The following is a 17382-nucleotide window of genomic DNA, read 5'->3' as shown; positions in this document are numbered from 1 at the left end:
GAAAATCCGACTCTGGGGGGCGCTATTTACTTTTTCCACAGCGCCGTTAATTAAGTACCCTTAGCGGCCGCCGTTAAAAGGTGTATCGGCGGTCGCTAAGGGGTTAACCCTAATGTTATTGTTGTACATTCCCATGGCAGTTGGCACAAACGATTTCCTATATTTTTCCTTCTTACACCTCAGAAGTATTAGCCGGTTACTGAAGGTGCTCTTCTGTCTCATGAATAGCTCATATAATGGATGTGCATTATTGTTCATAATTGCCATACACTTTTTCAGAGTTCTTTTCTCCACTACCTCCCCAAAAGAGTCCGGATTACAGCCCACAGCAGAACTTGCCTTCTTAATAATCTTATTCAGCTTATTAGCATCAGAGGCCCGCACACTATTACCCCAGCATGATTGCAAATAAGATGGCACTTGCCACTACAGATTGGTAGAACATTTCTAACATTTTGCTACACACATTAAAAGACCTCAGTTTCCTTAGGAAATACAATCTGCTCATCCCCTTCATGTAGACAAACTCTGAGTAGCATCTCCAGTCCAGTTTGCTATCCAAATGGACCCCCAAATATTTGTAACTCTCCACCTGCTCTACCTCCTGACCAGCAATAGTGATCGGTAAGCATTCCATCATGCTATAGTTGGCCACCAACTCCTTAGTTTTCTTAAAATTTAGTTGTAGATAGTTACCATTGCACCAATCCACGAAATTCGACATCACCCTTCTGTATTCCTCATCCCCCTGATCTCCCCTAATGCATCCCACAAACACGGAGTCATCCGAAAATTTTTGAAGGTGGCAAAGTTCAGATTTATACTGAAAGTCTGAAGTACACAGAGTGAAAAGAAAGGGGCACAAGCACCGTTCCCTGGGGGGCACCTACACTGCTCAATAATCTGCTTGACACCACTGCTCCCATCTGTACAAACTGTGGCCGATCTGATAGGTAGTCAGTTATCCAATTTCTCATCCCCTCCTCAACCTTCATATCAGTCATCTTTTTGTGTAGTAAAAGTGGCTGCAGGGAGTTAAATGCACTCGAGAAATCGAAGAACATCGCTCGCACCATGGTAAATAAAAAGTAGTCACTGAATTAGGACCAAATTTTGTAGTGCACCTTTCTGTACCTTTCCAATTCACAATAGTGTTTAGACAGGTCCGCAGGCATCGGGAAAGGTCAGAGGTCAGCACCTGCACACTGCAGTACTTTACTCTGCCCTCAACAGGGCAGATAAGTACGCCTGCGCAGAAGCGCGGTGCGGGAGAGTCATGAAGCAAGCAGGAGGGCAGCAATAAGAATATGGAAAGCGCCAGACAAGGATCTGCGACACCCATCGACCGGACCGCAAAAGTGAGAATAAAAACTTATTTTTCTTATCTTACAGGTCAGATCGGGGGCTTATCTACAGCATTATCAGCCAAACCTGGTGACAGGTTCGCTTTAAGGGTATGTTTCCACGTTCAGGAAACGCTGCGTTTTTGACGCTGCGGCTCAATGTTACAGCATAGTGGAGGGGATTTCATGAAATCCCGTCTCCACTATGCATTAAAAGACGCATGCGGCATACCCGCGAAAACGCACATGCGGCGCGTCTTAAGAACGCAGCATGTCCTTACATTGCAGAAACACAAGGACAGCGCAGGTGACCTGCCAATGACCTCAGGTGCAGATTTGGTCAGGATTTTACCTGCATAAAATCCTGACCAAATCCTGAACGTGGACACATACCCTTAGTGTTGTGTATATCCCCAAATTAGTCCTCAAATGTGCCTTCACTCTTTAACCCTGCTGTATGTCCAAAATATTGGGGCCACTTGGTTGGTGCTTCTATAGGCCCACATACAGACTAAAGGTACCTTCACACATAACGATATTGTTAACGATATCGTTGCTATTTGTGACGTAGCAACGATATCGTTAATGAAATCGTTCTGTGTGACAGCGACCAACGATCAGGCCCCTGCTGGGAGATCGTTGGTCGCTGAACAAAGTCCAGAACTTTATTTGGTCGCTGGACTCCCTGGAGACATCGCTGGATCGGCGTGTGTGACACCGATCCAGCGATGTCTTCACTGGTAACCAGGGTAAACATCGGGTAACTAAGCGCAGGGCCGCGCTTAGTAACCCGATGTTTACCCTGGATACCATGCTAAAAGTTAAAAAAAACAAACACTACATACTTACCTACCGCTGTCTGTCCTCCAGCGCTGCGCTCTGCACTCCTCCTGTACTGTCTGTGAGCCGGAAAGCAGAGCGGTGACGTCACCGCTCTGCTTTCCGGCTCACAGACAGTACAGGAGGAGAGCAGAGAAGCAGAGCGCAGCGCTGGAGGACAGACGGCTGTAGGTAAGTATCTAGTGTTTGTTTTTTTTAACTTTTAGCATGGTATCCAGGGTAAACATCGGGTTACTAAGCACGGCCCTGCGCTTAGTTACCCGATGTTTACCCTGGTTACCGGCATAGTTGGTCGCTGGAGAGCGGTCTGTGTGACAGCTCTCCAGCGACCAAACAGCGACGCTGCAGCGATCCGGATCGTTGTCGGTATCGCTGCAGCGTCGCTTAATGTGAAGGGGCCTTAAAGTCAGCTGATTCCACCTATATCGGCAGACAGTTTAATGTGTGTCTATTGTGCATGGGAGTCTCCCAACGATTCTCAGCAGAAGCTGGATTTTCAATAGATAATCCTTTGTTCTCAGAAAAATAAGACGCTGCCAGAGTAAACTTGCAGTGGCTCTCAGAGAACAAAAGGAGTACTCGGCTCAGCCAAGCATCCCTGCTTACATGGGAGCCGGAAGAGTGACTGCATGTCAACAATAAATGTACCCGACAATAGCTAATGTGTATGGCCAGTTTAACTAGGCAGCATTTCTCAACTCCAGTCCTCAAGACCCACCAAACAGGTCAAGTTTTCAGGATATTTTAGTTCACAGGTGATAATGCTTGAGCAGGTGATTAAATTAATTCCATCACCTATGCAATAATAAGGAAATCCTGTTGGTGGGTCTTGAGGACTGGAGCCCAGAAACGCTGCCGTAAGGAGTGATTATTTCATCCCTTTTGAAACATAGCTGTTGGTTCTAATGCACGACCATTCTATCTATTGTGAATCACCCTCAATGAAAAATGTTGTACCACCTTGTAATTTAGGGTTAAAGCGTGGAATTTAGGAGTAAAATATGTTGGAAGCAATAGGGGTTTATACATGTTGCTATATCAGATGTGACTGCCATAATATCAGACATTAAAAAACCAAACAAACATTTGTTAGTACTCCATCAGGGGAAACTTTTGAGATCAAATAGTTCTTGAATTGTAGTGGCAAGTCTAATATGTAGCTTTTTGAATGTGTGTGCACTTCAATATACAGAAGTGACCATCCTGTTATTAAAGGAAAATATACAGAACCATAGATTTACCAGTAGACGTGTTCAAGCACCAGAATAGTAGCTAAATATTTTAATTTTGGAACATCAGAATAACCCTGGATTAATGAAAGTTACACCAATTGGACAAGTTAGATGTTCTCATATCTGCAAAGAAAAGCGAGTAGTGGTGAGGTTTTGGATATTTCAGTTAGATTGTCTGGCACCAAGTTAAACATCTCCCTTGAAAAAAGTATTCGTATTTAAAAGGATCCTATGATGTGATACCGCGACAGAGTGGGGGCAGACGATCGCAGCATCTGGTGACAAACACTGCGGAAAGACTTCATCGTTCCATTAGCAGTTACGCTTTGTTTGCTCTTTTTATGCAATGATTTAACTGCTTAGTGGGACTCCTGGAGTACTCTGTCTTATTGTTTTGGCTGTTCTGAGTGGACTACTCCCTGCAGGTTTAAGAACCCTCCCCTCCTTGCTTCTTTCTTTGCCAGTGATATCGTTTGCCACTTCCTGGTTTGGAGTTGAAGCAGAGTTCAAAGTTAGGAGCAGTCGGTTGGAGTTGTGTTCAGAAGATTTGTGTGGATTTGGTTTGTCTGCGATTCTCCCTTTCCGCTTCACATTTGGATTATCCCACCTACTCCTCCCTTGATTCACACTTGTCATTTTTTGGAGTGTATTTGTAGAATTGTGAGTTTTCCTTTATCGCTGTCCGTTTTGGTTTATGTTATTCCATATGCTTCTGTACCATTCCTTTGTGAGGGAGGAAACAGATAGGTGTTCATGTAGGAGTGTATGAGGTACGAGACCCTGGCATCCCCACCATGAGGAGCAATCTGGGGGACAGGATTAGCCCAGGTTGAGGGGCAGAGTAGGAGCCTATTGTCCCAGGAAATCCAACTGCAATATTGTGACCGTTGATTATGCATACATTAGAAATATAAAATAAGGTTTATTAGTGGAATGAAAGCGGGTATATTATATCGGTCAATCCATGAAAAATATCATCCAAGTGCAGTCTGATGTTTTCCACCGGCTCGCTGACTAGCATGACTGAGTGTAACCCAGTAAGCTGATCCAACTTGGGCATGCTGTGATTTTTTTCATCTTACTGGCTCTGCCTGAGCAAAATATCATACATGTGCACAGCCCCATTAAACATTGGTTTGAGCAAGATCTGATGTTTTATCGGATCACACTCAGACCGAATATATACAGTCACGTACACAAGCCCTTAAACTACCAAGAACATGAGAGTGTGCGGGGGAAAAATGGATCTGTTCCCTCCAGAGTGTTTCCTTTTTACTTTTGTTTGGTGGAGGTGATCACATTGAATCCAGTTAGCTGGCACTTTTTTTTTTTTTATTTTATACCCCCCTCCACCCTTTTTTCCTTGTTTACACTGTGGCCTGTATAAGTTTTCTATTTTTCCTTCTCAAAGATTTTTCACATTAACAAGCCTTAGCTTATCATTTTCAAGTTAGAAAACAATCCAATTTTTGCCACGCATATGAAATAATTCAAAGATGCACGGCATACAGATAATTTACAAGTAATTTTATTTTACTTTTTTTTTTTTAAACCAAAATATATTTAAAAAAAAAAAAATGCAACTTTACAAAATAAACTGAAGCCCATAGGACCTCATATTTGGTACATTTTAGGAAAAACCATTTATACAGTATATTCTTATACCAGATGCTAGATGAACATCTTCACACATACAGTGAGGGGTCCCAGTAAATAACAGTTGAGGGTTAAATGAGCGATCTGCCACACACATTGTTTAATTTTTAGGTCATTACACTCTTGCCAACCTCATACAATAATTCTTTTTGTGTCGCTCCTCCTCCCAATGTTATAACAGGAGAGTGAACAAAAATTATAGCCAGCCAAGTAGACCTTGCTTACCCCCCAAAAACTACTATATCATGAGAAGTAAACATTAACACTACTGAAGTGTTTCCTGCTCCCATTTACAGTAGTAATTGCTACCCATAGTCAAATGTGATGCCTTCCCTAATATCTAGTTGGCAGCCAATAAGCAGCAGTGATGAGTTGCTGTACACACAAGGTATACGGGATACATCCCAGTGCTGGGTGTTACGTAGGACTACACCACATATTATTCTTGTGATTCTCTAGAACATCAGAAGCCTGTGATACTACTGTGGCTGCATCTAAAACGTGATCCGTTTCTATATGTACACAGAATGCACAACATATCTATATTTACATATATTCCAACCTTCCAAAAACAGCAGCTCCTGAGGCTACAGATGTGAATAGAGAGAGAAATCTAGACAGAGCACACTAGGGATTGAGGAAAATAATGCACTAAATTAAAGGGAACAAGAATTCCAGCCGTAGTTATATTAGGTGTTTGTGGAGGAACTTGTACGTATGCACAAAAGACTGCTTTTCCCAGCTAACTTTTTACAAAAATGAAGTGTTACCGATTCTGGGTTCTCTCACCCAGCCAGTCGGCAAAGTACAAATGAGAGGGATTTAATTGAAATCTGTAAGAAAACATCTGGTTCTTCATTTACCTGTGAAGGGAAAAACAAAACAAAGTTTTACAAAAAGTATTTGACAGAACAGTCAAAGAACAACTTTACTGAAAACTTAACGGGAACATGTTAGCAGGATTGTGCACAGTAACCTACACAGTGTCAGGTTAGCACCGTTATACTGATTGATACCTGGGTTGATGAAATCCGTCTTGTGGTTGTTTTTTAATCTTTATTTTCAGCTTTGAGTTAATAAACTTGTGTCCAGGGGCAGCCTGTGTGTGTGTGTGTGTGTGTGTGTGGGGGGGGGGTCATGTGGTGCTCTGCTTAGGTATTCAAAGTGACAGATTATGACCGGTCACTGATCCCTGAGGACCTGCCCCCTATTTAATATAATGCTTGTGGGGTTTAAAAAAAAAATAAAAAAAAATTAACATCCATCAAAATGGATTTGGAGGCGCCTGCGCTATAGCACAATACATGGCTAATATGCATATATTCATTTATGCTGTATATGCTATAGTACTTTCACTCCCCCCGACAATATCTTCATCAAAATGCTGATGGCCGTGGCTCCTGCGCAGTAGTATCTGTCACGTTCTTCCGCCGTTTTGCTAGGTGGTGCCTGAACAGTAGCATCTATTGAAATGTGATAGATGCTACTGCGCAAGCGCTGCCGTCATTTTGAGGAAGATCTTGAGAGGGAGGGAAAAAAAAACAAACCTTTATATAGAACTACTGCATAAATGAACATATGCACATTAGCCATGTATCATGCTACAGCGCAGTCACCATTTGATAAATGTTCATTTTTTTTTTTTAAACCCCACAATAGGATATTCATTATGTAAAACGGGGCAGGTCAGAGGGATCAGTAAGGGTACCGTCACACTATACGATTTACCTACGATCACGACCAGCGATATGACCTGGCCGTGATCGTAGGTAAATCGTAGTGTGGTCGCTGGGGAGCTGTCACACAGACAGCTCTCCAGCGACCAACGATGCCGAGGTCCCTGGGTAACCAGGGTAAACATCGGGTAACTAAGCGCAGGACCGCGCTTAGTTACCCGATGTTTACCCTGGTTACAAGCGTTAAACTAAAAAAAAACAAACAGCACATACTTACATTCTGGTGTCCGTCAGGTCCCTTGCAGTCTGCTTCCCGCACTCAGTGACTGCCGGCCGTAAAGTGAAAGCACAGCCGCTGTGCTCTGCTTTCACTTTACGGCCGGCAGTCACAGTGCTGGAAGCAGACTGCAAGGGACCTGACGGACACCAGAATGTAAGTATGTGCTGTTTGGTTTTTTTTAGTTTAACGCTTGTAACCAGGGTAAACATTGGGTAACTAAGCGCGGTCCTGCGCTTAGTTACCCGATGTTTACCCTGGTTACAAGTGAACGCATCGCTGGATCGCATCGCTAGATCGCTAGATCGGTGTCACACACACCGATCTAGCGATGACAGCGGGAGATCCAGCGATGAAAGAAAGTTCTAAACGATCTGCTACGACGTACGATTCTAAGCAGGATCCCTGATCGCTGCTGCGTGTCAGACACAGCGATATCGTAACGATATCGCTGGAACGTCACGAATCGTACAGTCGTAGCGATCGAAATGTTATAGTGTGACGGTACCCTAACCTGTCAGCAATCTGCAGTATGAATATCTAATCAGAGCACCACATGAAGACCCCCCACAGTCCGCCCCAGAGCACGAGCATATCATTAACTCAAACCTGAAAATAAAGATTACACAACCACAAGACGGATTTCATCAACCAGTGTATCATTTTATTCAGTATAACGGTGCCAACCTGACACTGTCTGTAGGTTACTGTGCACAATCCTGCTGACAGGTTGTCCTTAACCTGTTCTCGTTTTTTGCTCCCCTTCTCAGAGCAATATCTTATTTTTCCATCAATATGGCAATGTGAGGGCTTATTTTTTGCGGGATGAGTTGTACTTTTGAACGACACCATTGGTTTACCATGCTGTGTACTAGAAAACGGGAAAAAAATTCCAAGTGTGGTGAAATTGCAAAAAAAACTGCAATCCCACTTTTTTTTTTTTTTTTTTTTTTAAAGCTAGATTCACTAAATGCTAAAACTTATCTGCCATTATGATTCTCCAGATCACTACGAGTTCATAGACACCAAATATGTCTAGGTTCTATTTTATATTTTTTTAATAAACAAAGCGCCATATTCTGATACCCATAGAGTCTCCATTTTTCGTGACTTCGGGTTGGGTGAGGGCTTATTTTTTGCGTGCCGAGCTGCCATTTTCATCGATACCAGATTGATGAAGATACAATCTTTTGATCGCCCGTTATTGCATTTTAATGCAATGTCACAGCAACCTCCCCCCCCCCCCCCCCAAAAAAAAAAAAAATGTAGTTTGGGCGTTTTGACTTTTTTCCCCTCACTAAGCTGTTTAGCAATAGGGTTAATAATAATAATAATCCTTTTTTATTGATAGATCGGGCGATTCTGAACACGTCAATACCAAATATGTGTATGGGTTTTTTTTATTTTAATTTTGAATGGGGTGATTTGAACTTTTTTTTATATATATATATTTTTTTACTTTTGGCATGCATCAATAGTCTCCATATGAGAGTAGAAGCTGCCATAACCCGATCGCCTCTGCTATATACAGGCGATGATCAGATTGCCTCTATATAGCAGAATTACTTGCTATGAACACGGATCACTGGGTGTGGCTCACGGCAAGCCGGCACTGAACCATAGAGGTCTCCAGGAGACCTCTGGTTGTCATGCCGTCATGCGGGTCACCGGTGGGCGGATTTCAGGCGCGATTGCCGGAAGCGTTTGTTAAATGCCGCTGTCAGTTTGACAGTGGCATTTAACTTGTTAATAGCTGCAGGTGGATTGCGATTTCACACGCGGCACATGTCAGCTGTTCAAAACACATGTCTCGGGAAAGATGTTGGCTCACCACTGGAGCCCATATTAAAGAGATGGAGTTTGACATCGGCATAAATGTACGTCGGAAAGGGGTTAAAGGGAATCTGCAGCCCCCCTCTGAGCACTGAACAAGGCAGGGATGGGCACACTGCAGCGCACACATTGCATTTTGAGGTAAAAGTCCCTGGTATTCCTGAGCTCATAGCTTTCAACCTCACTACTGTGCATTGGGAGAACATGGTAAATCAGTGGCTGGAGGACAGTGTTGGTGGGTTTCGCCCACAGCTAATGAATACTAACGACTCTTGAGCTTGTGCTACATGTAATAAAATAATTTCAAGAAGACTACACATTACGGGTACAGACACATTGTTAAAACATACATTTTAGTAAACACTTCTCACTATTCCAAATTTGACCTAACAATGGGCCTAAGTAAAAAAAGGTCAGGCATACTCACATAGCTTGTGGGTTGAAGAAGTGTGAAAGTGGAAAGCTCTGTGTGGAGACTGACTGCGTCGCAAAGTTGAAAGCTACAAAAAAGATTAAACATGAATTATTTGGACATGAAGCCTTTAGTGAAACGCTCTAAGAATATGCATAGCCATTCATTTACCAGAAAGAGCAGGGTTCAGGGCGGTGAATGGAAGGCCTCCATTTAGGTTAAGAGCTGCCTGTGCAGCAAGAGGTATCTGCAGACCTGTACCTGAGTAACAAAGGAAAATTACTATATTAGCAGCCTGACCAAAATATTATTGGTAGCAAAGAAACAGTGTAGTGGCGACCAGCAAAAACACTGATAATTCTCTAAACAAGAAGTGAGCTACTAATATTCCTAAAGAAGCACTCACAAAAAAACTTGTTGCCTAAACCCGAGTATGTCTATGTAATCTACTATATAATTGTCTAAGGGTCACTTCCGTCTGTCTGTCTTGGATATTCATTGGTCGCGGCTTCTGTCTGTCATGGAAATCCAAGTCGCTGATTGGTCACGGCAAAACAGCCACGACCAATCAGCGATGGGCACAGTCCGGAAGAAAATGGCAGCTCCTTACTCCCCAGTCTCTGCCCGGCGCCCGCATACTCCCCTCCAGTCACCGCTCACATAGGGTTAATGCCGGCGGTAACGGACCGCGTTATGCCGCGGGTAACGCACTCCGTTACCGCTGCTGTTAACCCTGCGTGTCCCCAACTTTTTACTATTGATGCTGCCTATGCGGCATCAATAGTAAAAAATGTAATGTTAAAAATAACAATAATAATAAAAAAAACCTGCTCCACTCACCCTCCGTTGTCCGCCGAGCCGCCATCTTCTGTTCCCGGCGATGCATTGCGAAATTACCCAGAAGACTTAGCGGTTTCGCGAGACTGCTAAGTCATCTGGGTAATTTCGCAATGCATCCTGGGAACGGAAGATGGCGGCAGCCGCGCGCGTATAGCCGGAGCTTCGGTGGATCCCAGGGGGTGAGTATATAACTATTTTTTATTTTATTATTATTATTATACATTTTTATAGCGCCATTTATTCCATGGCGCTTTACATGTGAATACGGGGCAAATATAGACAATTACATTAAACATGAGCAGATAACAAGGCACACTAGTACATAAGGAGGGAGGACCCTGCCCGCGAGGGCTCACAGTCTGCAGGGGGTGGGTGAGGATACACTAGGAGAGGGAAGAGCTGGCTGTGCGGCTGTTCAGTAGGTTGAGGATCACTGCAGGCTGTAGGCTTGTCGGAAGAGACAAGAGAGTGAAAATTATTTTTTTTTTAACAGGGATATGGTGCCCACACTGCTAAATACTACGTGGGCTGGGCCAATATACTACGTGGGCTGGGCCAATATACTACGTGGGCTGGGCCAATATACTACGTGGGCTGGGCCAATATACTACGTGGGCTGGGCCAATATACTACGTGGGCTGGGCCAATATACTACGTGGGCTGGGCAATATACTACGTGGGCTGGGCAATATACTACGTGGGCATGCATATTCTAGAATACCCGATGCGTTAGAATCGGGCCACCATCTAGTGTAGTATAAGGGTGCAGTCAGATGGCCGTATAACACGGACGACGATCGCAATGCTCAGACTGGCTGGCCTGACCCAAACCTGACATATATTTCTATGCAGCTGTCAGGCTGTGGTCAGGAGCTCCACCGGACAGTCCATGCACTGTGATGCAGTTGTAGTCCGACGGTCAGCTTCTGGGTCACGAGACTTCTATTCAGACATGCCAGATCATACGGATATTATTGAGCTATAGTCTCTTTCACAAATGTACAAAAGTATCTTTTACAATTTACTAAAGTTCTGATGCTCTCTAGACTTACATTGTAAGGGATCTAAAAAGCCACATTGCACTGACCAAATCGGCATGGGGAGGTGGGGGGGGGGGGGGGGGGGAGGGAGTTGGAGATAAGAAAACATTAAAAAAATGTGATGCCACAATAGATTTTTCTGGATTCATTACAATTCTGTAACATAGGAAACTGTAACTGGTTACTAGTTGCTGTAAAAAGATTGGCTGCATACCGCACACAAAGTGAGAAATAAAAGTCGTCCCACTTTCCTGGATGAAAATCTGCCGCTGGTTTCCGGGATGGACGGCAATTGGTGAAATATTTATAAAATAAGATGTTTACACTGGTTTAGGCAATAAGTTTTGTGGGAGTGCCACATTAATTGAACAGTAGTTGTAAAACGGTGAAATACAGGTGCTTCTCACAAAATTAGAATATCAGAAAGTTAATTTCAGTTCAATACAAAAGGTGAAACTCTTATTGTCATTACAGCCAGAGTGATCTATTTCAAGTGTTTATATCTGTTAATCGCTTTACGTCATGCGCTGTACATGTTATGCATTATGCACAGTGTGGGGCGGGGATTCCAAAGGTGGCTGGCCGCAATGCCCGCGCAGGCGCAGTCTGCAAGCCTGGCTGGGACGTCAGACGGCCAGAGCTTACTGCGTCTGCGCAGCACAGCAGTACACTGCACAGGCGCCGGTTTTGAAACGTACACAGCGCTGAGGGGGCGTCGCCGAAAGCGCAGGAAGATTGGAGTGACGGCAGAGGAGCGGTTAGAGCTGGGGAGTGAGGACCCGCCTCCCTGGATAGAGACAGGAATTGTGGCCAAGTATAAAAACGCTTTATTTGGGGTATACTTGAACCTAAAACTAAAAGAGCCACCTTGTTAGAATGCAGCATCACTGCTGCACAAGGTGGCTCTTTTAGTTTATAACGGCTGGAGGGGGGTGACAGTGGCCCTTTAAAATAATTTTTTAAGCTGGTGTTATAAAGTTTTTCATTTACTCTGCTTGTCTGCCCTATCACCTTTCAGGTGCAGCTTTATATAATACCTTCCCCTGCTCATGTTTCCTGTTGGTCTTTGTTGGATCCATTCACTTTGCTGCAGTTTATGTTGGTTGCAGGTGTTTTGTGCGTGATACTTTTATTCCTTAGGGAATTGCTACTCTAGCGATACTAGAAGCTGCTAAGGAAATTCAGGGTAAGCCGCTGTCAAGTGGAGGCGCCATTGCATTATCTTAGAGTGCCAACCTCTGGGAAAGGCAGGGATAGCCAAGGTTCAGAGGAGGGCTTTTCCTAGTCTGAACAGGGATCTGTCAGGTTCAGGCATTAGTCTCCCTGGTTTGTACGCTATCCATGTGAACGTGCTATAGCAGAAATAACAGTGTGGCCGAGATCTGCTGATTTTGTTCGGAGGAGTCTTGTTCTATTTGGGGTATTTTGTCCTTCAAGTCACAGATTTTCCCTTTTACTGCTTTTGTTGGTCAAACACTATTTGCAGAGCCTGTTTGATGTATGAGAATTCCTCCTTCAGCAGTCCCATTTGGTTGTTAATTGAGGATATAACAGAACTGCAGTGTGTTACAGTCAAACACATTTTTCAGTGTAAGTTCAGTAATCTGCTGGTATGTATCATCCTGATCAGCTATTGTTTGGGGTTGCAGAACTATAGGGACCCCATCAATATGCTCATCTCTTTCTCTAGAAGGAGAGACTTTTCTGCCTGATGCCATTCTGGCAAAGCTGGCCAGTTTCACTGCAACAGTTTTTCTCAATCTGGTACCTGCTACTGAACACGTGCCAGCATCATCTTGGGTGTCAAACCTTCCCTCCCCCCCCCCACGACAGAGCTTCCCGCTGTCTCCCCCAGCAAAGACGACACCGTTTACCAGCACTGCTGGATGCTGAAGATGTGAAGTCTCCACAATCTTGGCTTGGGGGAGCCCTGTCATCTGCTGGTGTAGGTCCACTCTGTTTTATTAAGACCAAAGTCAACGCAGCCGTCTACCAGGAAATTTTAGAGCACTTCATGCTTCCCTCTGCACACAAGCTTTTAGGAGATGGAAATTTTTTTTCTACAGCAGGATTTGGCACCTGTCCACACTGCCAAAAGTACCATACCTGGTTTAAAAACAACAGTATGACTGTGCTTGATTGGCCAGCAAACTCGCCTGACCGTAACCCCGTAGAGCCATAGAGAATCTGTGGGGTATTGTCAAGAGGAAGATGAGAGACACCAGACCCAACAATGCAGATGAGCTGAAGACTGCCATCAAAGCAACCTGGGCTTCCATAACACCTCAGCAGTGCCACAGGCTGATCGCCTCCATGCCACACTGCATTGATGCAGTAATTGATGGAAAGGAGCTCCGACCAAGTATTGAGTGCATTTACTGAACATACATTTCTGTAAAATCATTTTTTCATGCTGGTGTTATAAAGTATTCTAATTTACTGAGATAATGACTTTTGGGTTTTCATTGGCTGTAAGCCATAATCAAAAAACACCAAATAGTAACCCTATCAGGGTCATGAAGGAACCAAAGTACAAAACCAACAAAAAACCTTCACATGACAGACCCAAGGAAAATAACCAAGAGTATATAAAAAATATATTTTATTAAATAAATACACATACAAAATAAAAACAAGGCAGTAGCCACCAGTGCAGCAGCAAAGGTGGGACTCCCACAGGGACGACCTCATAAATGTACATAGCAAGTAAAACAGTCACAGTTACTCTGGTGCCTAGCTTTGCATCCAGTAAAACAATATATGTGAAACATACAGTATGATGTAAGATCAATGACAATAGACAGAGTGATCAATATATTAATAATAAGTAGTCCAAGTGAACCACACTATACACGTTTAGACATAAATATATATACTAAAAATAGCCAGCTAGGAAACCATATATATGAGCATAGTACTAATAAAGGTATAGTTACCATAAGGAAGACCCCGGGGACCCACCACACCCGACGCGCGTTTCGCGTAAGCCATAATCATCAACATTAACAGAAATAAACACTTGAAATACATCACTCTGTTTGTAATGACTCTATATAATATATGAGTTTTACTTTTTGTATAGAAGAAAATAGAATATCAAAAAGTTAATTTAAAAGCAACTGTGCCAATCACTTTCCACTTACCTTCTGCCAGTTTAGCCATAAGCTGCAGTCGCCCAGTTGCCCCCAAATCAATACCACTTCTCTCAAGGTCATCATTATCAAGGAATGAGACATCAGAATTGCCATACTCTCTGTCTGTCACATGACCAACCCTCATGGCTCGACCAGCCAATTCAAAGCCATTCAACTGATCTAGAGCCCGACGGGCACATTCGGCATCTACAAACTGCAAGAGAAAGAAATCTTTTTCTTCTCCTTTGGTTAAAAAGGATTACATTACTTTTTAAATAAAAAAAATAAAACACACAAAAATAAATAAATAAGGAGAGGACCGTGGCAAACCCCACCTTAAAGGGACTACTAGATTTAAAGGAAAAGATGGGGCACTTGCCGACAGTAGAACTTCTTGACTCTGTCAAACAGCCATTAAAATGTGTAGTCGGGGAAGACTGCATTGCAGGCAACAGATGTTTTGTGTACGGCTATGATACTTCTAGTCAGACTGTAATGCTCGCTTTCCCAGTTGCACATTTTAATGGATGTTCAATAAAGAGTCAAGAAGTTTTACTCCAATAGCAGAAGTACCATAAAGAAGTACCATAGTAAAAGAAAAAGTACTTTTCTTTTACCATTATGAGCAACCCCACCGGATTTATTTTCCCAAAATGCAGGTATTGAGCGTTTTTTTTTTTAAACATGCGATAAAAGTGAGAATACATTGCGATCATAACTGCTCATCTTGTAACTGGTTAATAAAAAAAAAAGTTGGGTATACTCTCACATAAAATTAAGATTAAAAAATAAAATAAAAATAAAAAATCCTTTTAACTGGTTTTTGTGCTGGTTAAAGCAATTAAAGCTCCCAAAAGAGTTTGGAGGAGTTTAATATTAAGCCTTGGGAGAGTGCAAAGTTTTGTCAGCGGTTTTATCCAGAAAGCCCTTCTCTCACCATATCCATTTTATAATGCACGTGTTTAACTTAAGGACCATTTTAGTTTTTACTTGCCCCCTTTTTTTTTTTAAAAAGAGCCATATCATTTTTTATTTGTCTTTTAACAGAGCCATATGCAGGCTGTTTTTCAGGACAAATTGTAATTTTGATTGACATTATTTACACATAAAACTCATTGCAAGTGAGGTTTAATAGTGAAAAATACCCAAAACAATGCTGTAATTGTATTTACGGCATTAATTGTGGGCGAAAAAAATATATGTCGCCATTTTCCAAGGCTCAACTGTTTGCTTGCTTTTTTGGGCAGTGAGTGGTAGATTTTAGGTGTTATTTTGGGGTACATGCTAGGTTTATATAGCTTTTTGTTGCATTCTGGAGAAGTGTGGTGGCCAAGAAACAGCCAGTTTGGGGTTATGATTTTATTTTTTTAAATCAATAACTATTTAACCATGTGTCATAATCAACATTACCCATACAACTCAGTGTATCTCATACAAATGCATTGCAACAAATTATTCATAATTTTTCTCTTATATACAAGGAAAATGACAGGAAGAAACCACAAAACAGAACAAAGCACATGGCCACACTAACCCATCCCAACTAATGCCCTCTTCCTGACCGGTGTGCAACCAAACTCCATTTCAAAAAGGGTTTTATTAGAGAAACAGATTAAAGACCACATCCCTTGCCAACTCCTCAGACACAGAACATGTAATCCAGCATCCCAATTGCTTACCAAAGTGTTACTGCTCTCCTTTTAATATAAACCTTTTTCATCAGATTTGTATTGTTCAGACATCGGATTATTTCTTCTATCATGGGGCCTTGTTTGCTAACCAGTGTTTGGCTATGGATATTCTAACCTGGTATAATATTTTGGCTATGGCCAACTGGGTTGGGTCAGACTCAGGGCTGTGGAGTCGGAGCCCATTTTGGTGGAGTCGGTATAAAATGGACCGACTCCTAAAATATATAATAAATTGGGTACAGTAGTTCAATGCAGTTTGTGGGGAATATTTTTTTTTCATAAGCATTTGTGAAAATTATTAAATCTCCTATAAATGTCTGTCCTATTCCTGATCTAAGGTCTAGACCTTTAGCTGAGAAGAATCTGTGCTGCAGTTTATGTTCATAAGAAGTGAAGCTCCTCCTCTACAGACAAGGGAAAAAATGAACACACAGGGAAGGAAAGCTTACATTCATCTCAGAAGTTCGAGTGAACAGGAAAGCAGGATTTAAGAAGGTAAGTACTTCCTAAAGCATATCTAAACTTTCATTAAACTGCATATATCAATAGTCCAGTATATGTGGTCTCTGTATGCTTGATGTTTTAGATTGTTTAACAGTATAAATAATAATAATCTTTATATAGCGCTAACATATTCCGCAGCGCTTTACAGTTTGCACACATCATCACTGTCCCCGATGGGGCTCCCAATCTAGATTTCCTATCAGTATGTCTTTGGAATGTGGGAGGAAACTGGAGTACCCGGAGGAAACCCTCGCAAACACGGGGAGAACATACAAACTCCTTACAGATGTTGTCCAAGGTGGGATTAGAACCCAGGACCCCAGCACTGCAAGGCTGCAGTGCTAACCACTGAGCCACCGTGCTGCCCTACATAGAATATAAGAGAAAAAAAATGTTTTTTGACATCTCAAATTAGGAAATACAGTAGCAGGATCAGTGTGTGTGTGTGTGAGTGAGTGAGTGAGTGAGTGTGTGTGTGTGTGTGTGCGCGTGCGTTCTGGAATGTGATTCAGCACAAACATGCTCCCTCCCTCCTCCCCTCTTCATAGGCTGTGAAGCATTTAGTGAGCTGTACCCTGCTGAGACAAGCCTTGACATTGAAAGTTCAGAGTAAAGCTATTTAACAACACATTTTTACAAACTTTATACTTATCAGCTGTCCTATTGATTTATGCAAAGATTATTTTATTTCTATCCCAAATTATGTAGTGTACGATTACCTATTCTTGCAAGAATTACAATATACTTTATTTTTACAGGACAAAATTATTTAGAGAGCGAATTTACATAATTACAAAATGTCTAAGAAGCATCTTATGAAGTCAGCTGTATTTGAGCATTTCACAGTGACTTAAGATAACATTTTGTGGGTTAGTGTATAAGTGACCCAGATGAAAACAAATGC

At 42.4% G+C, this 17382-nt stretch overlaps 1 protein-coding gene across 4 annotated transcripts in view; it reads right to left on the bottom strand.

Moving 5' to 3' along the window:
* Positions 1-4927: 4927 nt before the first annotated feature.
* RBM23 (RNA binding motif protein 23) overlaps positions 4928-17382 on the bottom strand; it is a 78958-nt gene continuing 66503 nt past the window's right edge. For all 4 annotated transcript variants that reach the window (XM_069761783.1, XM_069761780.1, XM_069761782.1 and 1 more), the window contains exons 11-14: positions 14293-14497; positions 9441-9530; positions 9285-9357; positions 4928-5934 (exon numbers count right to left, since the gene is read on the bottom strand). In XM_069761783.1, the coding sequence (XP_069617884.1) occupies positions 5931-5934; positions 9285-9357; positions 9441-9530; positions 14293-14497 (372 nt within the window). In that variant the 3' untranslated portion in view covers positions 4928-5930. The remainder of the gene's footprint in view (positions 5935-9284; positions 9358-9440; positions 9531-14292; positions 14498-17382) is intronic.

The sequence above is a fragment of the Ranitomeya imitator genome, chromosome 1 (assembly GCF_032444005.1).
Source record: "Ranitomeya imitator isolate aRanImi1 chromosome 1, aRanImi1.pri, whole genome shotgun sequence".
Classification (NCBI taxonomy): Eukaryota; Metazoa; Chordata; class Amphibia; order Anura; family Dendrobatidae; genus Ranitomeya; species Ranitomeya imitator.
This window is presented reverse-complemented; position numbering and strand designations above follow the sequence as displayed.